This window comes from Excalfactoria chinensis, chromosome 14 (genome assembly GCF_039878825.1).
Source record: "Excalfactoria chinensis isolate bCotChi1 chromosome 14, bCotChi1.hap2, whole genome shotgun sequence".
Lineage (NCBI taxonomy): Eukaryota > Metazoa > Chordata > Aves > Galliformes > Phasianidae > Excalfactoria > Excalfactoria chinensis.
Window position 1 is genome coordinate 9,414,249 of NC_092838.1, and position 25,193 is coordinate 9,439,441.

At 43.1% G+C, this 25,193-nt stretch overlaps 1 protein-coding gene across 2 annotated transcripts; it reads right to left on the reverse strand.

Moving 5' to 3' along the window:
- Nucleotides 1-10: 10 nt before the first annotated feature.
- Nucleotides 11-24,788, reverse strand: WIPI2 (WD repeat domain, phosphoinositide interacting 2). Of its 2 annotated transcripts, none has more exons than XM_072348994.1 (12): nt 24,565-24,788; nt 16,909-16,991; nt 12,330-12,499; nt 11,026-11,122; nt 10,518-10,615; nt 9,991-10,083; nt 9,134-9,204; nt 8,080-8,187; nt 7,194-7,358; nt 6,175-6,282; nt 5,273-5,370; nt 11-4,405 (listed from the first exon to the last, which is right to left on the reverse strand). In XM_072348994.1, exons 1-12 carry the CDS (start codon nt 24,636-24,638, stop codon nt 4,293-4,295), a joined length of 1,278 nt encoding a protein of 425 aa, XP_072205095.1. In that variant the 5' UTR covers nt 24,639-24,788; the 3' UTR covers nt 11-4,292. The 2 variants fall into 2 exon arrangements, with proteins under 2 accessions (XP_072205095.1, XP_072205094.1); XM_072348993.1 differs by having other exon boundaries at nt 5,240-5,370; nt 24,565-24,780.
- Nucleotides 24,789-25,193: the final 405 nt, after the last annotated feature.

Below are 25,193 nucleotides of genomic sequence, written 5' to 3' on the forward strand. Positions count from 1 at the left end.
AGACATGGAATACTTATCACAACACATTTAATTCCGCACGCGGGTATAAAATTACAAAGAGCGACGGACCAGCAGCGAGAGCCGCACGCCTGGAGGGGGCGGAATGTTAGGCAGGTTTCTTCCACTTATCGACAGAGATATCGAACAGCGAGAGCTGCAGGACCAGCGGGTTTGGTGGGGTTTTATTGGGTGCAGAAGCAAAAGCAAACAGATCCAAGTAAAGGGTTGAGCTGATGCCCCACAGGAACCCGGAGAGGTGCAGGTTTGGGAACAGCGAGTTGTTCCCACTGCTGAGAAGTGAGTTGGATGCATGCAGAGGCAGCAGGGAAGGCAGCACACAATGCTGCAGCCACAGCACCAGCACACCTGCAACGAGCACAGCTGCAGCTATTTGCAAGCCAGGATGCAAACTTCTCACCCATTCATTTCAAGGCAGCATAAGATGGGGTGGGTCAGTCTGAAGTGCGGTAGAAAACAAAGGCATGTTACGGTTCGAAACGAATTTGCTCAGTTCCTTTGGTTGTGCAACTGCAATCTGAAAGGATTTGTTTGCAGTCCGAGCCGTGCTTCCTTCACTGCCAGCCTCAATTCGTGCTGCACTGATTCCAGAAAGACCAAGGTCTGCTCTGCACATGTGGAGATGCCCCTCTGCTTTGCTCTGATGTTAACGTGTTAATCCAAGGCGGCTGTTAGCCAGGACATCTGCAGCACAGGACAAGACTGCAGTGCTTAATCCCCACCAATGCTTTGGACAAAGCCTCCCGTTGCTCTGCAAACAGCAGCAGAACACCTGCATGGCTAAATGGAACATGGAGCAGCTTAGTGAGCTACAAGGAAGGAAATTCTACAGGCTTACTGCACGTTGCTTTGGTGTTAATGCCATTAGTAGAGCCAAGAGAGCACAGTGTGGGACATAACAAAGCTTCCAGCTCCTCAGGTCTCCATGCTAACCTACCCAGAGCTGGGGGCTCCTCAGCTCATCCCTCCCTTTTACTGCTATACACAATAAGACACACGTTTCCTTTGTGGGGACACCTGTCCCTGCATTCAGAGCTCTGTCAGAGATCTGCACTGAGGCAGACACAGACATAGAAATAGGTGCAAGGAACTCACCCAGCACCGGAGGCAAAGTGGTACCAGAGGGAGCCGCTCACACAACTGGTCTTGCTGAACAGAGCCTCTGAAGAACCAGCTTTTGCTAATCTCATTGCACTTACAACTTCCTGCTCCTCTGCCAGGCCCAGCCTTGTAACTGCTAGATGTGTATCTATCGCTCGTGCTTTGGAAACTCTGACACATAAGAAGAGTCCGGAGCAGATAAAAGCTGTCTGCCTTCGAACATGAAAGATGAAATAAGGTTAAGCACACAGATGTGGAGGCAGCAGCAAAGCGTGCACACTTGCTGCCTATTTACACATCAAGTGAAACGGCTCTTTCCCTACCGTACTCACAGGGAACAGATCCCACTGCAATTTAAGACCTGAGTTTCAGATTCCAAGTTTAAAAGCACTCCCCCCCCCTCCACCCCTCCCCTTTCCCCAGCTTTGGTTGTTTCTGTTGTCCATTTCTGTCCCTAACACTCTATGAGGGCCAAGAGGTTCAGTCCGTATCCAGAGAGAGATGCTCACTGACACAAAACGAGCACCGTCCTTCCAAGGAAGGGCAGCCTAAAACGAGAGAGGTTGTACAGCCGTTCCTACATCACAGGGCTACCCCAACACAGCCACCTCCAGGCTGCCCTGGGGAATCTGGGGCTTCCTTATTAAGAAGGCTGCTAAGAAGACTTTCCTTATTAAAACAGGAAAAAAACAACACAACTAACCCCACAACTTGAACAGGCTTCCAGTTATGAGCAAAGCAAACAGGGCTCAGAGCATCACCAGTCAGTCTGCGGCACAGGAGCAGGATGCTGCAGCACATAGAAGAAAACGACAGTGAACACAGAACCTCCCAACTCACCAATGGAAAACATCCAGGTGTGAAAACTAAGATTATCTGTATAAGCATCTCAATTTCTGGCAGTAAAAGACAGTAAACATACGAAAGGCGATAGCAGTGTCTTGCTATGTCATATGGCCTTTGTTACAACTCAGTTTTAAAACTTGTGCTTAGTAGACCTGTGTTGCTCATGAATGCTGACTGCTTAACTCTGCTTGTAGTGCCAGGCCTCCAGGTATGAGATCAGGAACAGCACCAGCCACAGTCTGCAACAAGCAGATATCTGACAGCTCCCGTGAGGTTCAGGCTGCCAGCAAAGCTCACCAAGCTTATGTTTACTTTCAGACCTGTATTTTACTCTGCAGTTTGGGGCTTTGCAGCAAAGCTGATAGCAAAAAAAATATGTAATTCCAGAGCATGGAATTCAGTTGTCAGCCAGAGCTTAAAGTCAAGAGACTGTATGAGACTTCAGCATGGCTCAGCAGTCTGCTTTGAACGTGCTGGATTCTGGAGAGGATGCCACAAACTGATCAACTGTTCAGGACAGCCAAGGCTTTTCAGCAATACACAGCCCTGATCCCTTACTTCACACAAGCCTGTAAGAAAGGCAACAGCAGCCTCACCGATACAGGTAGCTCCCTTAGGCAGGGGCTATCACTGCCTAAAATGAAATGGAAGCCCACCTGAACACAGTGCTCTGGGGAGAACAGCCACCAACTGACACGGCTTGACAGAAGAGCTGTTACTGGTACCAAATCCTGACAGCATGTCACCATTTAGTTGTGCTAGGAAGTTCACACATGCAGTTAAGTCCAGGTTCTGTCCTGCCCTCAAGATCTGCAGTTTCCTTGTTTACTTCTATTTTCACTGCTTTGCAAGCAGTCAGCAGAGCGAAAGGAAGCATCCCGCATTGCTACACAAAAGGCAAAGCAGGTTCATTTTGGCAAAGCAAAGTAACGCTCACCAAGTACTCTGCTAATCGTCTGTTCACTAACTGTTATCCAAGACTTAAGAGAAGGCACATTACAACCCTAAAAATAGACTGCAGCACTGCTCAGCCTTGGGCAGCCCCAGTCAGGGTCAGGGCTGTTAAGGATTCATTCCAAAATTGCCAGAGACAGCCAGTCCTTGGAGAGTAACACAGGAGGAACTCTGACAGGAGGGAAATAAAAACAAGAGCACGGTTATCCAACAGAACAAAATTCATCTTTCAAAATCATTTATATTTACAGCAGTGTCTGGAAAAAAGCCCCAAACCTTCACTATTAGAGCAGTACAGCCGGCCCCAAACTGAAGAGAAGCAAGGATTGAGAGTTATGCCTTCCAGCTGAAGAACTTAAAGCTGTTTAAATAATAGGGCTGCCATTCCCTGCAGGAACTTCCATCCAGTCCGGCAGAATCATTGCTTTTGGTACTTAATAAAACTATATTAAAAAAAAAGAACAAAAAGATTATTGCTACTCTGCCAAAGAAACAGAACAACCTACAGGAGAGAAAGTGCATCCCGGGTCCTTAAAAAAACAGCAAAGACAAACATATCAGCCACAGTGGGCTACAGATGCTGGACCAGAGGTGAACCAACAAGCCTCAAGCAATCCCTCCTTCCTTCTTCCTGCAGCGATTCTCTTCCTCCCTGTAAAGGCACTTTCTAGATTCTATATCCTTACGCAGGGAAACATTTCCAGTTTTCAGTGCCAACAAACAGAACACTCCCACAAATACACAACATTCAGAAGGAATTTTAATTAACAAAATGGTCCAGGAAAGGGGAGGGAGAACCCCAAAAAAATATAACCCAACAAAAACAGGCCGTTGCGTTTGAAAGATTGCATGTCAGTCACTAGGTATGCCTGCAAGCCCATGCACAGGAAACCATTTGGACCTTTGTCAGTGCAGAACTAGTCTCAGCTTCCAAAACCACTTCTCTGCTCCTTCCTCGTATAAGCTAAGTATTATATACATATGTAAAAAAAATACAAACTTGGGTTTGTTATAAAGTGGCTTCTCTCTCTCTCTCTCTCTCCCCCTCCTATGCTTGCTTGGCACATGAACGCATGCAAAGCTAGTAGGCTCCGAGGGCTGCACAAACAGCAGGTTTTGGCAATGAAAAAAAAAACAAAACAAAAAACACAGCTAAAATAGATAAGCAAGATTAAAAGCCACTGAATTGAAAACCATATATATTTTTTTTTCCAATGGTATAGAATTAGAACTACAGCTACGACTTAAAACTGTAAGAGTCTGTCATCCTCTCTCCCAACTCATGTCAAAGTTCATAGCAGCATAACACGAGATTCCTCAAGAAACATCAAGCCAGTGTTCTCTGCTTCAGGAGTGAGTTCACAGGTCAAAGTTTAATCTGTCCGAAGGATCATGGGGGGATGCTCACTGTCTTCATCCAATCTGAGTGAGTTGGTTTCGTCTTCCAGGCAAGCTCCACCCACAGCTCCCAGGTCCTCCGTATAAGCTGCAGAAAAAGGGAGAAGTAGTTCAATGATCAGCAGCACAAACTAAGACTTGGATCCAACAAAGCAGCGATTCCAGCTGAAGTACCAGACGTTATTTGCAACAGTTTCACTGCCACCCTATGTTTGCCTTCATTATGACCACGTTTCTCCAAGCCAAGAGCAGTTTGTGATTACTCTGCATGTGTGCAATGCATATTGTTGCTTCAGGGCAGCTGATGTTTTTATACTCTCTACCCATCCATTGCAGCTGCAACTGCAGCACTGATGCTGTATGTGCAGGCTGCGCTTCCTCTGCAGCTGAAGCATTAACCCAAGCGCTATACAAAGATGTTAAGAGCCTTAGACACAAGCTCTACTCACTTGGGAACTCCAGCATAAACTAAATTCTCATCCACTCAACAGAGCAGCAAATCAGCCTCAAAGGTCAGAACTGCCATAAGGAACTACAGGAACACAGCATCACACACACACACACACACACAAAGTAAGAAAGAATTGCTACAAACTCAGATGCTTTGCTGAAGGTCTGGGCTCAGAACTCCTTCATAAAGTGGTTACAGCATCTCAAGCACCATTTGACAAGTACTGCAACTATTACTGAAGTAACTGAATGCAATTCAAGACAACGCTCTACCCAGAGACTAGCAAAGATGAGCGGTCCATCTACAGAAAGCTGCCGTACATTGCGAGTGCTCTTCTACCACTCACCATTGCTTCACATCACACTCCTAGCTATGAAAAGCTCAGTGTTGAAGCAGACGAGCTCATGCAGCCACCTAGAATGAAGCAGTACGCAGAGGCACTCCCTGCCCTGTTTCCAGCCTTCTCCTTACCATGCCTTGTGGGTGAGGAAGGCACATATGTACCTTTAGTCACAGCAGCACTGTATGTCTGTGCTACCAACGGCCGGTCGTGGGATGCAGACTCCAGGATCTCGTTGGCTGGCTCCATGCTGCCATCCAGCCTACCAAGAAGAGAAGCGTTAGCTGGAGTGGTGATCTGCTTAGACATAACACAGCTTTAGCTGACAGCTACACAATAGTATCTCATTAGATGTGCAAGAATACAACAGGAAGAATGTGGTCTCTTCAAGGAAGGCAGTTATCATTTCCAGTTCCACGTGCTTCTGTCATAATGCAAGGGATACATAGTCTCACACCACGATTTAATTTTATGATAGAACATGTAAGTAAAGCAATTATATCACTCTATCTGTTCCCTTCAAATCTTAGAAGGAAATAACAAGGCCTCGTCATATTTCCTTAAGTATTCTGCAGCACTGCTACAAAACACTATTTGGCCTGTCTCCATGCAAGGAATTTTAATAAGGACACCAAGAGAGTGAGTACACAGATAAAATTTCATAAGTCTGATTTCCCTCTAGGAAGTTTGAGCAACGCTTTCTCATTTCTGTAACTACTTGATTTATTGATGAAGAGAATGGTGTCAGATGGTTCAGGTTCCTGTCAAAGTAACTTAACTCAAACTGCAGAGAAAGAGGAAACAGGATCACACAGCTCACAGCAATTGATTCTTCAATGCAATTGGACAGTGTTAAGTTTCTGCTGGTAAAGCAGTGCTTAATGTAGAAGATACAAGGAAGGGTGGCACAAGGGGGATCTCGAGTTACTCATTCATGTCAGAGGTCTGACAAAAAGCTAGTTTAAAAAAAGTGAGCTGCTCTAAGTTAGACCTCTGCAGCGTGGGCTCAGAAACTGAATTCTGTGAAGCAATAAGAGGTAACAGTCACCAACTAGTGTGAACTTACTTGTGCTGCTTCATTAGTGTGCACTCTCCTCCTTCTTGGGGGTCTAGGTTGTACATGTAGAGATAACCATCAGCAGCTCCCACCAATAAACGAGGGATCTTCTGAATTCTAGGAACATTCAGAGGAGATCAATAAGAACTTGAGTTCCTATCAGCACCCTGACCTCTTCTCCTGTGATTTCAAGCCATTATTTTCCACACTTGCTTCTCCTAGATAGGCAAAGCTGCTAAGGGCTGCACTGACAGAACACCCAGGAAACAACTACATGCAAAAATAAGGCATAACCACAATGGGGCTAATAGGATGCCCTGGGAATCAAGCAGTTTACATATAACTCAAGAAAGCAACCTGAGAAGTTACCATCCTGATATCAGCTTTGCGCAATAGGTTACAGTATTTGTCTCTGGAGAAGTATTTGCTTTCTTCAGAAATGTTACTAAGTTTAATTATTGCTTAAAGGGTGCCTTGAGATCAGAGGAGAGAAATACAGGCATGAAGCAAATCAAGCACACCAACTACACAACCCCCATAAAATACATTTACTGCTGCTCAGCTTATTGCTTTGGTAGATGTGCCAAAGGGGTCCTACCTTTGGAAATGACAAGAAAAGTTATGCTGAGTTCTCAAAATTAACTCTAACGAATACTATGCAGTTTTAGAGATAAGAACAACACAGACTTGCTTTCAAGGACTTCTTTAACCGCTAGTCCAAATTGCTTTACTTTGCAGCAAAGTAAATGCCTTAAGCCCACAGATCTGTTCTCAACAGACATCTTTAAACAACACTTTAAATAGTCTACTGCTTATCCAAACACTGTGCCTTTCCCTCACTCTCTCTCACAGGACCATGAGACATTAGCTCCAACACACAGCTCATAAGCCAGAAGAGGCTCTGAAAGCACTAGTGATCCATTCCTCTGTGTACTATCTACTCAGCTGGAGATGAGGTACACCCTACAGTGCCTGCTCCATGTGGCAACCCAGTGGGTGGTGAATGCAAGCTCCATCTCTTTACTCACGTGGCAAGTGCACAGATATTTTTGTGCCCACAGAACGGCAGGCGGACTGTAGCAAAGGCTCTACCCTGGTTGAACATTTCTGTTACTTGAGAGGGCAGATAGCTTGTTGAGGCCATCAGCACTTTTCCAAAGTAACCAGTCCAGGTTGTAGGCTCTTCCTGAGGTCTGCAATTTGGAAGAAACAAGAAAGATGTGTCCAACTTTGACTTCAAAATGGAGAGAAAGGTGCGTCGACACTTCAAAACCTCTTTTCATTTTGAAAGAGATGAAGCAGTTATTTGTTTTCCTTCAGGGATTACTGACAGCCTTGAGAACTCAATGCACTCAATTTACACTGCAGGGCACAGTATGTCCTATAATACCCTCGGCCTGTTGCTAAAGCATGTTCTATTGTAAATTGATACTTCTGTTTATACAGCTGCATTTCATAACGGTTGTCATACAAAAATAAGACCTACTGCAAAGAGCTACACTTCAAGATATTATTCACCTGTTTAATCAATAACCAAACCACTGTCTCCAACAAAAGGTATAAATAAAACTGTCTTCTCAATTTTACAACATGGTGCCTTTTAGAATCACGTAGGCAGCTGGAAGGTAGTGCTGAGATGGAGCTTTCCTTATGGATGTCAGAGGTGGGAAAACATAAATAAAAACAAAGTACCCTCACGTTCCTCTGCCAAGGATGCCCAATTCCTCTTTGGCAGCAATACTTATCCCATTAATTACAAGAACAATAAGCAGATCAGGGACAGCTGCTGATTCATTACTGATCTGTCATGTCCTGTATTTTACAAAGTGTTCAAATGAAGTCTGTTCACTCTTTGAAGAGCTCATCCTGTTTTCTTCGTTTCCTTGAAAAGTCTAAGGCATCTCTGAAACTTACTTTTCTTTCACAGTCTCAAGTTTGAAGATATGCACTGTCTCTGTGTTGCTGGATGCAGACAGAAACATGCCATCCATGCTGAAAGCCAACGAACAGATGCTCACACACCTGGTGGGAAGACAAAAAAAGGAAATAAAAACAAAACACCAAAGCATTATTTTTGACATTCTAATGCAAAAGCACCTGGTATTACAAAAAGCTGGTGTTAAGTGACTCATGGGAACTGACTTAAATGAGAATATTTCTTCTCCATACTGGTAGGAAGGAGTCTTTCTGCACATTCACCATTAAGAAGCTCCACAGCGTTCACATGAGATGTGCTGCGATAGCTGGAAGGAGTTGTGGCTGTACAGCAAAATCACACGCTCCTTTTTCTCTGCCAGAAGTTACAGGTGACTTGCAGTTTACCCAAAGTGACTGGCTTAATTAAGAGATTTCTCAGTCAACACTGCTTTGTAAATAATAAGGAAAAAAAAATCTTCCATAGTAAAGCATTCTGAATCTCCCAATACCCTCCTAGAGCTGCTCAAGAGCAAGAGTCCCATTAAGAACATTTAAAATGACATTTAACTCTGACAAGCACCAGATATGTGGGGCCCAACCAGGAACAACCTGAACTCAGTCTTACCTCTACACAAATGACAGTACAGCTAGAGTTACTACCTCCACAAACTGTAGTACAACGTCAAATTGACTTTCAATGGCCATGGCATAAGCAAGGTTTAAAAGATGGAGAAAATTAGATGTATTGCTTCCATTTGCCTTATGAATATCATATATCTTCCAAGGCTTGATCCACTTTAAATAAGTTTCCTTGCCAGTGAATTTTTAAAATGCAAGAGGAAGTAAAATCCTGACAGGATTGATTTGTAGAATAGTCAAGTCTTAAGAAGGGAAGTTGGAAGACACTCAAACTGAAAATGTGGTAAGCATACAGGCAGGGTTGGAGGAATGTGACAACAGGCAATAATTAGGAAGCGAGCTCAAGTGCTGAGCACACTGGAGATCTACTGTAAAGAAGGAGCTTCAGATAACTAGCTCGGATCAGCTTTACCTCTTCACTCCCCTCCGGAATTCAAAGAGTTTCTGTCCCTCTGGAATGGAAAACACTCTTATCACCGTCCCCTGCAAAGAAAAAACATCACCTTCCATTATCATTTCAAGATCTCACACTGTATATTAGCCCTGGTGAGCAGAGTACAACAAACCATTTTGCTGTTAACTTAGCACAGCTGATGCACACCACACACTAGCATGAAATATTTATGGATCTTGTTTGTAAGATGTGTTTGAAGAATGAAGAAACAACAAAGTGGGAGCTACTAATGTAGGGTACAAGCTGTGCATCAAGAACAGCTCCTCTTATTATATTTGATCATGAAAACAACCGTGTTTGTTATCTGTAAGTATACTCATCTGGATGAGTTTTTCCCTTTAACAGGTGCAATCATGCTACACCTTTATACTCTAAGCTTATTACCCAGGCAGCAAAGTCTTCATGCTTTTGAATTTACACAGTTCAGACAAACCATTCGTCATCATGTGCCAAAACCAGGCAAGACAACTCTCTCTTTTGACTTTAACTGCGTGGCTTTCATTAGGAAGATAGCATCAAAGCAATACCATCTGATTTCTAGTTAGCACCCTGCACTAACAGCAGAAACACTTAGAGGACTGCTCTGATTACAGCCCGATTAAAACGTACTTATTCAAATAACATTATTATCCAACACGTCGCAGCTTGGAAGTTTAGTCGAATATAATTAACAGTTCTTAAGTTAAGACTTGTTGTTATAACTCTAGGCCTTCCTTTTTGGCACTGCAAGCGGAATTGTGCGTGCTTGAACACAAAATTTGTTTCAGGCCACTTAAGTTTATCATTGCAGGCAAGTCAATAAAAAGACACCTTACCTTTTCTGAGGCAGTGGCAAGTTTAGTACCACTTGCATCAAAAGCCAAAGCAGCCAAGGGACTGTCATGAGCTGGGATCATATTAGCAGCTCTCTGCAGGAGTGAATCAATAAAACAGAACCTTAGTACAGCACAGGTTAAACACTACACATTCACAGCTTAAATCTTTGTGTGTAAGAGCATTAAAGGTAAATATGAGCCTTACTTATGGACAACAATTTCAGTAACTGTTTCAGTAACTGCTACGTGAAAGCACACAAAATTACTGAAGCACATACATAGAGAATACAAGCAGAAGAAAGCTACTTAAAGACTACTAGAAGTAACTGTACTTCTACTTTATCTATTCACCCAGCTCTCCTCAGTGGTCTTAGTCCTCTCTGTCAACATTCTACAATGCCTAAGTATAAAGGATACTGCCAGTTGTGGTTGGACCTGAATGTCCAGTAATTCTTCGTTGAACAATTAGAGTCATTTCCAAAAACTGCATCTTTAGAAAGGGAAACAGTCTTCACAAATACCCTTACCAGATTGATGGTGTCAAAGACTTGTACTTCTCCAATAGTTGCACTCCCTGGATAGGCCAGATAGCAGTTGTCATTGTTTATTGATAAAGCACACAACCCTAAAATGTATTTAGAAGTAAAAAACAACAAAGCACAATCAGAAACAAGCAAACTCTAAACCTTAAAAGGAAAAGCTTTCTGACTCTACATTTAAATCTTGCAAGCGTCAACTCAATTGCTCTCACAAGGTATCAACAGAACAAGAAATCTCAAGAGTCAATCTGCAAGAACACTTGTCTAACATAATTACTAATAAAGTTTAGAACAAACTAAAAATACTGCTAGAGCTACGCTACCTGACAAAGTACAAGAAATTCCTAAAGCACTGGACATATTTGTATCAAGTGCTGGAGAGATTTAGCTTGTAAGCATCTCTATTGATTCTTTCTGATCTAACATTCCAACACACCTGCATGGGGAGACTAGAATATAGAGGAGGCAGTTTAAGGCAGTTTAACAACAAACTTACCTGCCGGATTGGGTGGCGTCTCCCTGATTGTATGTAATACCTTCATGTCTCGTATATTGTGTATATAAAGAGACTCTTCCAGACATACTATCAGCCTCTAGACATGGAACAGATTAAATGGTGATATGAAAATAGAGTTTACATGAAGTTATTGATTCTAAAAACCAGCATCCAAATGCAGTTGGTAGCTTCCAATTTTCAGAAAAGTTTGTACCAACCTATGGGAAAACATGAGCCTGATACAAAGCACACAAGATAAACCCCTTGACAAGGCTTCAATACTGCAATACTACTCTCATACACTTCAACTGACCAGTATACTTGACTTCTCTCAACCATGCCATTGTAAATTGATTTAAATGAAAATGGTTTACTCTACTAGATTGAGTAAGCAAGACAGAAACCTTTATCTCTACCTATTTCACCTTTATTCTCTGCCTGCCCACGTGTATTTCTCTCCCTCTAGAGGCCAATTCACATGTGGGCCCCATTTCCTGCTTTGATTAGAAAGAAAAATATACAAGACTTTTAAAAACTGTTTACAGAGCCTATTACTTATTCATACTCATTTGTGTATGAGTATAAAACAAACAAACAATTAAGTTCTTCAATGCCTCATTTGCCCTTTGGTGACTGTATCTGGAGACCTTACACACCTCACTGTGTCAGAAATAACGCCAGTCACTGTCCCCCTCACAATTTTAAACAAGAACCACATTATCTCTCATCTGATTTTGAGGGCAGACATGGACACTAAGATGAGTTCATCATTCAGATGCTATTTCCTCCACTTCAAATGAAATGGCTGAAGACAGAAAACCATATCTGTAGAAGAACCTGCCAATGACTTAGTACTACAAGTACTCAACTTCAAAACTACACTGGATCAGTGATAACGTGAAGAATTCAAGCTGTTTCTAAAAATATTAAAAACAACTTGAAGTTTAAGTTTTGGCCCAAGTAGAAATTGTTGCCCCCATGTACTTTCGATCGGAATCACCTTGTGATCCAAAACACGAAAGGGACCATGGTAGGTCTCCAGTCCAACCTCCCACTCAAAGCTGGGTCAGCAATGTGGTCAGACCAGCCTGCTCAAGACATTCTAGCAAAACATATAAACACAGAACCAGAAATTCTTAACCAAAATAGGGCTACTCAGATGCCATAAAATGTTACAGAAACTACAGAAGGAAACAAATTAATTTCAAATAGCAGTTCTGTCACCAAAGGAAAAACCACCCACCAGAGAAACAGCTGGAATAAGCTCTGCAAGCCCACTTGTTTCCACTAAAATTACTCCTCACCTGTCTATTGAGTTTGACAGCCAAGATGGTGTTGGAGTAACTGTAGTTGCAAATCTCTGTCCCCTTCTTAAAGTGACAAACCTTCAGCTTGCGTGGAGCTTTAAGGCTGACTATGGCCACCAGACTGCTGGAGAACAGCCTCTCCACGATGCACACATCTTCGGTGTCAGCTGAGGACCCACAGCAAGGGAAGGGAAACAAAACACAGAGGAGACTTCAGGGAAGGAGAATGATGTGTATTAACAGGAAATACTGTTCAAGGTAATACAGTCTAAGAACACAAACATTCTGGCACAATGGATAGTTAAGTTCCAGAAACAGGATTTTGTTCTCTCTGTAGAAATCTAGGAAAGCAAACGTGTTCTTTGTTGTTTTCTTTCCTCTAAAGCAATGCTATGAGCCTGCACATTTCCCCATAAAGGAACAGAAAAAGCTGATGTAAAGAAGCTGGTAAACTCATTTGTCTTAACACTGTTTCAGCCATTGACCTAGGTATTTTTTTAAATACACAACATCTTTTACCTGATACTGCCTAAAGCCAATCTAAACAGGGAATGGACCACAATCTAAACAGGGAATGGACCACAATCTAAACAGGGAATGGACCACAGCATGCATGCTTCGCCATAAGACAGCTTTAATTTTGTCACGTGTTTTACTATGAGAGATACAAAGGAGGAACCCAAGTCAACATTCAAGATCTGGGTATGACAGAAGTAGCAGAGCCTGGGATCTCCAGCAAAGCAGTACTTCCAGAGAAGCTGCTGTACTGGAACAAAGTGATAGGAGCCCAAATCCCACTAGTAGATACCCTGGCACTTTTGTTTCTTGTTCTCATGAGGTTTTGACTCACCCTCTGGACATAGCCTTCACAGCAGCTTTTAAGCGACCAACAGAAACACACTTCAAAACAACATGAGGGCATTTAACACTCACAGAAGACGGCCTACTCCCTTGCTGGATAATCTGCACTCAGAAACAAAGCCAGCTGCACAGACGCTTTTGAAACTAAAGCAGAATGAATAAAAAGCTATTCCATGTCAAGAAAAAGCAGGACTTTTCCCCATCCCGCAGCTCTCCCATGGCTGCTGGCTACGTCTGCCCTTCCACTACAGGAAGGAATCAAGACAAGCAATGTGAGCCTCTGGCAGCGATCCAGTGGAAATGACCACACTTTTCAGAAATGGGAATCTGGATGAGGTCAATGCTTAACATGTTTTAAACGACAGAACTGCCAGAAGACAAAAGAAAACAGCCAGCTTATTTCCAAAGGCTTCTGTTCTGACCAAAAGGCTTATCAAACAATTGGCAAAAACGTTCTGACATTCTCATTGCATTACAACGCCGTGGCAGTGCAGCGTATCAGCTCTGAAATTGCTTTCTCTGGGCAGTTATTTCAAGAAAAAGAACAGAAAATATTTAAGTCTGTACATGAGAGCAAGAAAGCAAGAGCCTCCCCGCAGGAAAGAAGGGGGTTTATAATGAGCATTTTCAGTCTTCATGCAACATAATTGACTTTTATCCAAACCTAATAAGCAAGATGGTATTTTTCCAGAGAAGACAAAACTGTTCACAGAGGCTTTGAAAATTCAATTTCCTCACTTTTGCAAACGGGGTAATGTGCTTTAGAAATGAATTTGTTTTCAAGGAATTTCTCTCCATTTTCCAGATGCCACACACGACACAACGCTTGAAAAGGATGAACACAAAAATCCGTTTCAATAATCTCATGCACAGACTTCCAGATGCAGAAAAGTAACATAAAAGATTTCCAGTCATTTCACAGTATGGGTTATCAGCTTTCCATCCAAGCCCACAGCCCTCCACAATAACAGCATCCTTTCAGAAGAGCCAGAGAAGACTGGTACGCAAAGACCCCAAACCACAGCCTGACTGCCCCCAGCTCCCTGAGGCTGGGGAGGGAATACTCAGCTTCTTTCCCCATCCAAGGGCAGCTGTGTTAAGGCAGCTGCTGGGACTTGCTCTGCTCCCAGGAAGGCAGGAGAACTGGTATTTCAGAACAGGAACAGCAGCAGAGAACAAATGAAGCGCTGTCCTACCCTGCACTGATGCAGATTAGCTAGCAGGAATCCAGCTGCTATGGGCAAGGGAAAGAAATAAAACAACAAACCTCCAAAAACTAAAGCACCTAAAAAGTATAAACACTCTCAGATTGTTAACACAAGGAGACTTCCCATACTACGGTACAGTAACCACTCCAGAGAAAAGCTTTGTGATAGTCTTTTAAAGTCACTTTAAAAATACAGCATGCACCTCTGTTCCTTTGTCTTCTCTTAACAGAAAGAAATGAGAAGTCTCTTCACAGCTGCTAAGTCATTTATGCTTCCTTATGAGTAACCATTCAGGAGAAGTACCAGGATATACTGCACATCCTACACCCAGCTGACCCAAATTAATCATATTTTTTAATAGAACTAGTTAAGTCCTCTAGCAATGCTGTTAATCAGTTTGGTTTCTTTTCCTATTTGTATCTGTGTTCTATCCACTGCAAGCCAGATTGAAAATACAGTCAAAAACAACGAGCTACAAAATGGTGTAAGCATTAGCAATGAAGGAAAAACAGGTATAAAGGTAACAAAAATATAGTTTCATTACCACAAGCATGCACAAGAGCTTGTTGGAAGCAGCTAGATTACTATCAGATGTGCTTTTATTCTGTTTCTAATCCAGGTGGATGAAAAAGTTCTAAATATTCATTAGGCCTCAAAGAAGCCTCCAATACAATACTCATTTTTTACAGATGGATCAGTTGGGCAGGGAGTTGGGTGATCTGCACAGTCATGGTGATGTCAGTAATAGGGACAAAGAAACCTTTTAAGTTGCTCTATCAAGTAAGGGACAGCCAGACTACGTGCTGTAATTTACCTCAGACATCTACATAAGAACATGCAGATCACCCAAAGAGCGAGGTCCTTACATACAAGTGCTCAACCAAAACAACAATCTTTAGAACCATGCAATTCTAGCATCCTATGATTCTATGTACAAACTAAGTTGGATGCAGAGGCCATGTGTGATGGTGAGGCCTCAAAATACCTTTCCTTTCTAGAGGGAGCTACCAGAAAAGCCCACCACTCCCATGTTGAGGTTACAGTTTTAAACATGCACTGGTGGCAAGCCCAAGACTAAAAGCTATTTAACTGCATAAACAAAAAACTCAAACGTTTAGATGAGCAGATACTGCATGCCCTATGAGCAGAGGCCAAGTCAGACGTCAGACTGACTTATACAGGACAAACCACCAGGTTTTCTATTAAAAGCTATCTTGCATTCTGAGCTCCATGTCTACAGACTTAAGGGTCACAGAGGAAAATTTCTGATATGAAAGGTTAAGCTAACACAGGCAGCCCAGAATAGTTTGAAGACAGGACCTGAATCAGCAGGTCTAAATTCTAATCCCAGCTGCTCCACTGCAATATTCTGAATAAAGCACTTTATCCTATCTATACTTTTTCTTTCAAGGACTACCTCCAGACAGTTCTGCAAGTTCAGCTCAACCTCTCCCAGTATGTTTATTCAGTGTCTCATGTAACAGGAGTCCCCTCCACTGAGTCTCTTCGGGTCGTATCAGGCCAGATACTGTAAGTGCCTAACATACTACAGAAGTCAGGTACCTAATTTCAACAGCATAAAATGGAATTCAAGGCACCCATTAACCAGTACAACCAGGCCATGACTCAGTTGGGCTACAACACAATTCATCTGACCACAGGAGCCTAATTTAAACATCACAATTACTTCTTTCCATTGACTGTACTGTGAAGCAGGCTGTAACCACAGATAATAGGCAATCTGAATCACACACCATTTCCAAACTTATGATGACATAAGGTCAGGTCACTCTGGGAATGGAGTCCAAAGACAATCCTGTTGTGCAGCATGATACACCAGGATTCTTGTGTACAGGCCAACATCCTGGCTATTGGAACTATCTGCTTGCATGTGGCTTATAAGAAAGGGAGGATCGCTTGCACATAGCATTCACTGAATCCTTACAACCACCTCAAAAAGAGGAAGGAAGTTGGGAAAGAAGAGGTTACTGCTTCTCCTCCAGGCATACCTCCATTTTATCTCACATCCCACTTAACTGTGACCCATACTTAAAAAATGACCAGCCTTTCAAATGAATAAAGCTGCAGCTATTGTGTTTCACAGCAAATATTAGGATTCAAAAATGATAACTTTTTTGATAAAAGTATAAGAGTGGTGGCTTGCCCCAGTAGAGCCAGTATAGAGACCCTAAAGACACCCTCAGTGTTTTTTTATACCCAGAAGATGATATGTTACTTGGCTACTGGTCATAAAATTAGAAAAGCAAAGAGAAGTTCTCTTGGCTATTAGCACATTTCACAGCCCACCTCCTAAGTTCAAATATATAACACTGACACAGGTCTGCCCTGATAGCAATCAATTGTTTTGTATTCGTGTGCTATTTCATCACACGCTTACGGTTCCACCCACGTGACATTCAAACAACCAGTGAAAAAATGGAACAGTCTTATTCTTCCTGAAGTCAACCAATGGAACAAAAGATACAAACAATAAAAAAGATACTCACTGCATTCATAGATCTGCTCTAATTTGTCCACTGAAGAAAGAGAGAAGAATTTGTAGCCTGATTTACTGCCAACTGCAAGGGATCTGAAAGAGAAACCAAGTCCATCAAGAACATAAATGACATTGGCTGTGAATTACCCTTGGAGAGATTCTTACCCCATCTCACACCTTGGGTTAATCCAGTATGAAAAGTGATGAAGTTTGACCAAGGAAAGCCATCATACATAGAATACATACAGCTTACAGCCCACTGCCCAATGGATGCTGATCGTTCCTCCAATTCCACAGAAACAAAAAGCTTCAGTGTGGATGGAAGATGACTTCAATAATGTAACACAAACCAGCCCCGTCATTTCCTCATTGTGAGAGGTGACCCACAAGACCTTTTAAATGGAGGTTATATGGGGACTCTTTCTGCTCTTTATACTGTAACCTTCCCCAAGCTTTCATATAAAGAAATGAAAAAGAATTAAGTACAGCCAGCTCTAATTTCCTCTAGTGTTACTTGATGATACTCTAGCATCCCCAAAGAACACCGTTAAGTCTCAGCTGTACAAATACTCCTGCTGAATTCCAAAAACGCTCCTCTCTGATGTTAAACAGATTTTAACAACAGCAGAACATTAAAGATGAACGACAAACCATTCTTTCCTCCATTACTCAATATTCACTCTTTGCCCACAGACCGACTGCTTTTCCACTAAAGACAGGTGTTATATCCTGAGCTCAAAAACCTTTAGGCTCATCTGGCAGCTCTTCTTACACCAAAGCAGCTAAAGAAAATTAACAGTAAATACATCCGTATGGAAGTACATTACTGTACTTACAGTTCATCTATTTATTACTGTCAGGACACACGGAAACTAACAGATGAACACAGAGCACAATGCATTTCAATGTGCCGAGCTGTGGAAGCCATTCAATATAAGGCTCAGCCCCAATCCCATCACCCTATGCCAAACTGCCCACCTGAACCCTGCAAGATGCTTCACTGCCATTCTGAAGCACTGACAATTAGTTCTGTGGTTAGGATACAACACAGACTCAGGGATTTTGTTTTTTTCCTGTATTCACTCTCACGTTTCCAATGCCAGTCCTCTTTAGACTTCCAAGTCCTAAAGCTTTTTAGCCTCCTGAATTAAGATTCCAAGCTACCAAAGCAACTTCTGCACGATGGTATGATGTCCTCTCCTAGGAAAAAAAGCACAGCTGGAACAGTCTGCTTAAGAAATTATATTTAAGACAGAAATCCTCTAATTAAAAGATTTGCCATCTAAGCAAGAGAAATGAGCATCTCCAGAAGCAATAACCATGATATTAAAAAAAAAAAAGAAGAAAAAAAGATATTAGGCGTGGAGACAGAGAAGCTATAAAACCAAATTTTGTTGCTGCTCTTCTAAGCCACTCCAGAAATCCTAGATTTAATTTCATTCCAGGCAGAACTGCTATGTTCAGCAGACTGCATCTGATTATTTGCTGAGGACTCTTCATTGTTTTTCCTGACTTTTGTACAACTCAATGAAAATCCCAATGTCGTAGAAACATATAACTATTATTTGGTCTCACAGAAGCTAAAGGAGAACTTTTTTTCATTGTTTCCCTCAAAAGAAAGGGCAATGCAGATTGACTTGAAAACTGTCACATCACAATGCAGACGAGCATTCAACTCGGCTAAAAATAAAGGAGTCACAAGACGCCTCGCAATATAAAAGAAATCCACATAAGACATCGGATGAGTTCCTCAGTGAGAACTCCCTTTTGCCAAAGAGCACGCCGATATTGCTGCATCACTGACACCAGAAAGAAAACCCATTGTTCTTGCCCTGCTGACCACCTATTCTTCATCTAAGTAAGCCCTAAGCAATGGCTGAAGCGAGCTGCATCCAAGCTAAAAATCATTCATTTGATTAGAAGCCAAAGCAAGGCAGCATAGAACAGATCTCCCCATCCATTGGCAGCTGCTTTTTCTTACTTCTTCCAGGATCAAGGTCATGATGAAGTCACAGAACATTTGCATACAAAGTTTCAGCTCATGTCAGCATAATTAAATTCATTTCAATATACGAGGGTAGCCAAAAAATCAACCATTTTTCTTCTGTAAGAGCAATGCTTCATTTTGGAGGGTCCATTTCCTTTTTTTTTTAACCTTTTAAAGTCACTCTTGAATTACTTGTTATGAAACGACTGGAAAAAGGTTTTTTAAGTGTAATAAGAGAATCCAGGAGGCTAATTTACACTGGTACCATCACAATGACTTGAATTCCCCATCCTCCATCACAGCAACATTACACTTAAGCCCTGAGGACACTCGATAGCTATCTAAATGACCAAATCCCAAAGAATGAGGATCTTGGCAAAACCGCCTCACCTCCTGAAAATGTGCTGCCATATGGGAAGAAACATGATCAATAAACCATTCAACTAGCGCTCAAATGGGCAGCGGCCAACACGAAGAGACTGCAGTTTATCATCAGAAGCTCCTTTAACATTGTGGCTGTTATGCTTTATTATCACCAGTTTTCAAAAGCTGACGAGAGACTGGAATTGAAAAAAGATCAATATCCAAAAAATAGCCATTTTTTCCCCTAACATCACAGCACACACAGGTGTTCTTTCAGCTCACTGTGAGCAGCCACTATTACAAGCCTCATATTGCACACTTTGAGCTATTTCACCATCAAGGTTTTCACTCAGTACAAAACTACCAACGTGGCTGTGATTTATGAAACTATGTTTACCCACTTATTTGTTTTCCTCCAAAGATAATACCGTGGTTTCATTCAAGACTACCTAAATCTTGAAAGCATTTTCAAGAGCAGCTGTCATAAATAATTAAAACTCACCTCATCAAGCAACCAGTGCTTAGAAATATTTCACACGCTCCCTTCGAGATGCTGACACTCCCTGTAAGGGCACTCACCTACAGTGGGAAATCAGCTGCGTCAACCTCTGGATAGTTTAGAACAAGCTGTTTCAGATGGGTTAGGAACTGGTATGAGTTTTCTTTTGCTCCCTTAATATGAATATAGAAGAAAGAAAACCAGTTTTGCCCTTTTCCATTATCATAGAGGACCTGCAGTACAAACACGACTCCAGAAGTCATCACTATTTAAAACAACTGGTTAATTAAACCTCCTTTCATTACAATACAGTCTCATTATACTAATGTCTCAATTCATTTAAAATCCGATGTAAATTTCTAAGGAGAAAACATTCTGTGAACAAACACTCATGATGAAGAGGGGGGAAAATAATAAACAATAAAATGGAATGCTGATAGAATTACTGGAAAAGCTGACTTGGCTCTGCTTTCACCTCGCATCTGTCTGCCAACATCCAAGCTGTAACATTTTCTAGACACATCTTAATAGAAAGGTCAGCAACGTTGTTGTTTTGGTGAAAGTTAATGCAGAAAACTCATACACTCCAAAAATTTATCAGCAGCACTAAAAACTAAAAAGGTTTTTCACATTGCTCTTACATTAGAAAAGGAATTATCACAAATTTAAGTCTGCTAAAGCCAAAGAAAACCTCCCCCGCCCATCAGTTAACGTGCAGCAATAGGTTGGGACAACAGAAGGTTTAGAATCCAAGCACACATCACTGCTCTCAGGCCAAATTCCCGTGCAAACTCACACACTGTGCAATGGCTTCTCTCATCCAGGACCATTAAGCAAGCCCACCCGAGCCGCTATCTCCACTGCAGTAAGAGCAAGCAACAAGGCAAGTGGCTGCTTCTCTCAGCTCTCTCCTGAATATAAGAGCTACCTGATCTCCTTCCTTTCCTCTTCAACTCAGCTTTAAAGCCTCCTTAGCATAAAGATCTCTCCTGTCCTCAAGAACCATAAACGACACATGAACCTATAAGAGAGGCAGAGAAGTGAATGCTGAGTGCCCAACACTCTGTCCTCTTAGCACAAGCAGTTCAGCAACTGAATCAAGCAAAGACAGCTTTAATACAGAGAATATAGCATCACAAGGTAAGGGAATTACAACACAACTCCCCCGAAATGAAGCATATTCTACAACTTCAGAACTATAAATATTTACTAAGAACGTAGAATCAAGGTGGACCGATACCTGCCACATGAACTCCATACATAATGAAGGCAGAGGCCTTGCTAATCAGGCTTCCTGATGTTTCCATTAGCAATCCAAAGGCAAGGCTTTGTCTTGTCCTCTCAGTAGCACTGTTTTCAAAACTACTGTGACTATTTTGTTTTCAAGTGTTGTAACTTAATTACTTATTGAAGTTTGCTGACTTCTGTTAGACCCTAAGTTACTAATACACAGCTTGTAAATAGGCCCTGAAGACCACTTAAGTTGAACAAGTTCTTTCCAAGGAACATTTGCGTAACAGTTTAGAGACTGAGAGCTTTACCTGTTCTACAGGTGTATGTAAACTTTCAGATCTTCAAGCCTTGCCTTAAAAGCTACTCACTTCTAAGAGCAGGCATGGATACTTCTGCAATATATTAAGCTCCCATCTCAAACTCTCATAAGCTTTAAACTTCATAAAGGAAACGTGCCATACAACAGCCCTCCCAGAGGGAACATAAACGGAACTCAAGGGCTCTTAAATGGTGCTCTTATTGAACATCTGTCATTAAAGATTTGCAGCTGCTAAAACATACCTATAGCACCATGATCTCCGAGAGCCTTCTGCTGCTCACTTCTGACTTCTGGTTGGTCAGCTTGCTTATCTGTAAGCTGGGAGCTTCTGCCTCTCGGTCAGAGAATGCCAGTCAGGCCGAGTTGTGCAATGATTGATTCACACAGGGAGAAGGGCCAGGGCCAAACAAGCACGCTAACACCATCTGAAAGTGACCTCCTCTGTTTGTCTTCAATGAAAATATATGATATCAAAGAGAAGCCACAAACCACCTACTTCTGCTGCTTCATAGGAGGAGCGTTTTCAGGTAGTTCCACTCCCTGCCAATAACCCCAAACCCTGATGTGAATAAAGTTTAGGGAAATAAGGGATAAATAAGCAAGACAACCCATGTAATAAAGTAGATGTTATTTCAGGAGACGAGAAAGCATCGCTACACAAATGAACATGAAATAGCATCCACAAATGAGCATTAAAAAACAGTTAAGGCTGACAACAAAATATTGAAATCAAGTTAGAGAAAACATCTCAGTCACCAGAAACTGGGACAGCTGGAAAAAGCTGCAGCAACATTTATACTGACAATGTTCCTTTAAGTACCAGCAGTCCAATTTCTCAAGAGTAAAAACCATCACTAAGCACCTCTCTTTCCTATGGGAGGCAGTCATTAATTACCAAACCTCCCACAAAGATTAAAAAAACACCTATTCTTACCATCTAGACCTGAGTATCTTTTTCTGACGTGCAGCAATTGGCTTTTGCTGTCCAGGTAAGCCAGACCAATTAGAGCACGCATGGAACTGGCACCGTGATGAAGGTAAAAGCTTTAACATAAAGACAACACTCACATCATTTATTTCCCAGTTTTGTCTGCCAGCAGTTTTTCTAATTAGAAAGCTCACCTTAAAATACGATGTGAGCTTTGCTAACTGAAAGGTTATAAGCAAAGCTTGTCTTTCACATGCTGGCTGAAAGAACTGCATTTGCTCACCCTGCCCGTCTCAAAAAGGACTTACTCCTTATAATGAAAGATTTAAATAAGCAAGCTTTTGGAGGCCCTGTATGGGAAAGTGTAATGCATCCCTAATAAGAGCTCTTCACCTCTCCTCACCTTCTAAACGGTAATCTTCTAGATGCCTAGAGGAGCATACCAATAAACCCAGACAGCTGGCCTCTTGTTTCTCTATTCAAACAAGAAATTAACACATATCATGAGCAGAAAAGAAAAATAGAGAGAAACAAAACAAAAACGTTAAGACCCTCACAATCATTAAGTCGTACTCAGTTTAAGAGCTACAATGCAACCTGGTTACCTGGGTCATACAGCAAGTCTCACAAGTGTTTTAGCTAGAAACTACTCCCAAAGGTGTCACTGAGCTTTGCTGTTTTATACTTTTCCTTAAACAGATTTCTTCACAGATACTACCAGAATTTTTTTTGTCACAGCTCAGAGATCTGTAAATATATGCAGCTACAGTGCAGCTGAAAACAGGCAGCTGCTTTAAGGAGAAACAGTAAAGCTTTTATTTTAAAGCTCAGATCATCAGCCTGGACAGCACAGCTTATATAAGGACCTTTATAAATTACAACAGAAACAGGTGACATCTCCCACTTACTGTGACTTATCTGGTAATGGGTAAAAAATGGGTAGTATCTGAGTACAACACGGGTATGCTTTATACGCACAATGACAGAGCAAGCTCTGCATTGTACTTGATGAAAAACAGTTGCGGAAGTCTTTAGTGTGAATCAATACACTGAATGGATTACTTGCAAATGATTGGAGACTCTCCCACCACTCAGTCTCTTGTAAGCTCTCCTGCCTCGTGTCTATCCAACTCTGCTTTATCTCCACCCCAGAACCCCCAACATAACCTACAAAAGCAAAGAGAGCATTTCCTTCATGGACGTGACCCTTCTCCTCAGTTCTGGCAGCTGCCATAAGCAATCTTCTTGCCTTCAAAATCCCCACGTGCTACAATACATGAGGAAAAGTGTTAAAGTCACTGTGAAAGACCCAAGCAAGCTGCTTAGAAAACACACCAACGACAAAACCTCACGACACACAGGGATTACATCCAGTGATGCCAACCTGAAATCATTTCCTCTGACTCACTTCCTAAAATAAAACTCCTCCTTTCACATGCTCTTTCAGCTATTTCCCACCAGTTTCATTTCCTAAGTATTTCAAACAGGCAGATCCTCCATTAGTACTCCAGCTCCAACCATCAGCATTACTTGAATTGAAAGATACTGCTCTTCAACACGCCACATAACATTCATGTCTCCTAATCTAAGAGTACCACAATTATCAGTAACTATGGGATGTATAGCATGAAGTACCTGACCCTTTTCAGAATTTAAATCAACTAGAGAAAACAAAGAGAAGTTCAAGGACCACATATGAGAGTCTTTTTGCCAAAACCTGAGGCGTTCTGCTTCATGAAGACAGCACGAGAAAACAAGAGTTGGATGGAAGGGACCACAGTGAGTATTTGGACTGCAGTCACCTGGAAGATCTGGGTCTCTCCTGCAGGCTGGGCAGCATCAAGGAGCACACAGCCCCATCTACTCATCTCAGAGGAGAAGTGAAGGCTCAGGTGCACCAGGTCAGCATCCCAGGGACAGAAAAGGCAAGAGGACTTGGGTGGCCACTATAGATCACCGTGTGCTCTACAGCTCCCACATAGCCCAGGAGGGGGGTGGAATATGACCCTTCCCATCCCTTCACTTAAACGATGAGGGGAACCCAGGCCTCGCATCGCAATGCAGAGGGGAGAGGTCGCTATGAAAACGCTTATAGGAGCAGGGGTGGAAGGATAAAGGGGGGAGGGGAGTCCCCTAAAACAGACAAGGATGAAATCCCCACTTCAGGGCTCCCCTTCACCCCAGAGCCGCCCGGTCCTCATAGGCCTTTCAGCCTCCCAGGCCCACCCAGCTCCCTCAGCCCGCCGCTGCTCAACACCCGTCCCCAGGCCCAGCTCCCCCAAGGCCCCTCAACCCTCTCAGCCCCCTCAGCCCCCCATGCTGGCGCCGCCCCCTTACGTGTTGTCCTGGTTGAAGTTAGCGAAGAGCAGATGGCCGCTACCGGCGTCACCGCTCTGCCCGGCCAAGTTCATGGCGGGACAGCCCTCAACCACCCCCGTCCGGCGGGGGGACGCCTCCAGCAGGCAGCACAGCTCAAGCCCGGCGGCCCCGGTCCGCTCCGCACGCCCGCGGCCTCCTCATCGCCGCCAGCGCCTTGTTTACGCTGCGGGCGGCGGAGAGGCCCCGCGCAGGCGCCGTCCCGCCCCCGCCCCATAGCTGCGCATGCGCCGCTCCGCGCCGCCAGCCCTGGCGGCCACCGTCCTGCCACCGCGCATGCGCCCGCCCCCCGGCGTGGGAGGAGCCGCGCATGCGCTCTGGAGGTGGCGCCGAACTCAGTTGGGAGAAGGAGGGGGGGGGTGTTCGAAAGCCGAGCGGGGGGCGGGGGGTGTCGGGGGCGGGTGGGGGGCTGCAGGTGGAGAAGATGGCGGCGTCGCTGTGCTCGTGGGGCCGTCACTGCGCCGCGGGGTGAGGACGGCGCTGCCCGAGCGCTGCAGTTCTGCTCCGTGCCGCGGGAGGTCCTCAGGGCTCAGCCGTGGGACGGGGGGGGGCTCCATCACGTGTGGGTGATGCCCACCGTGTATGTGTGG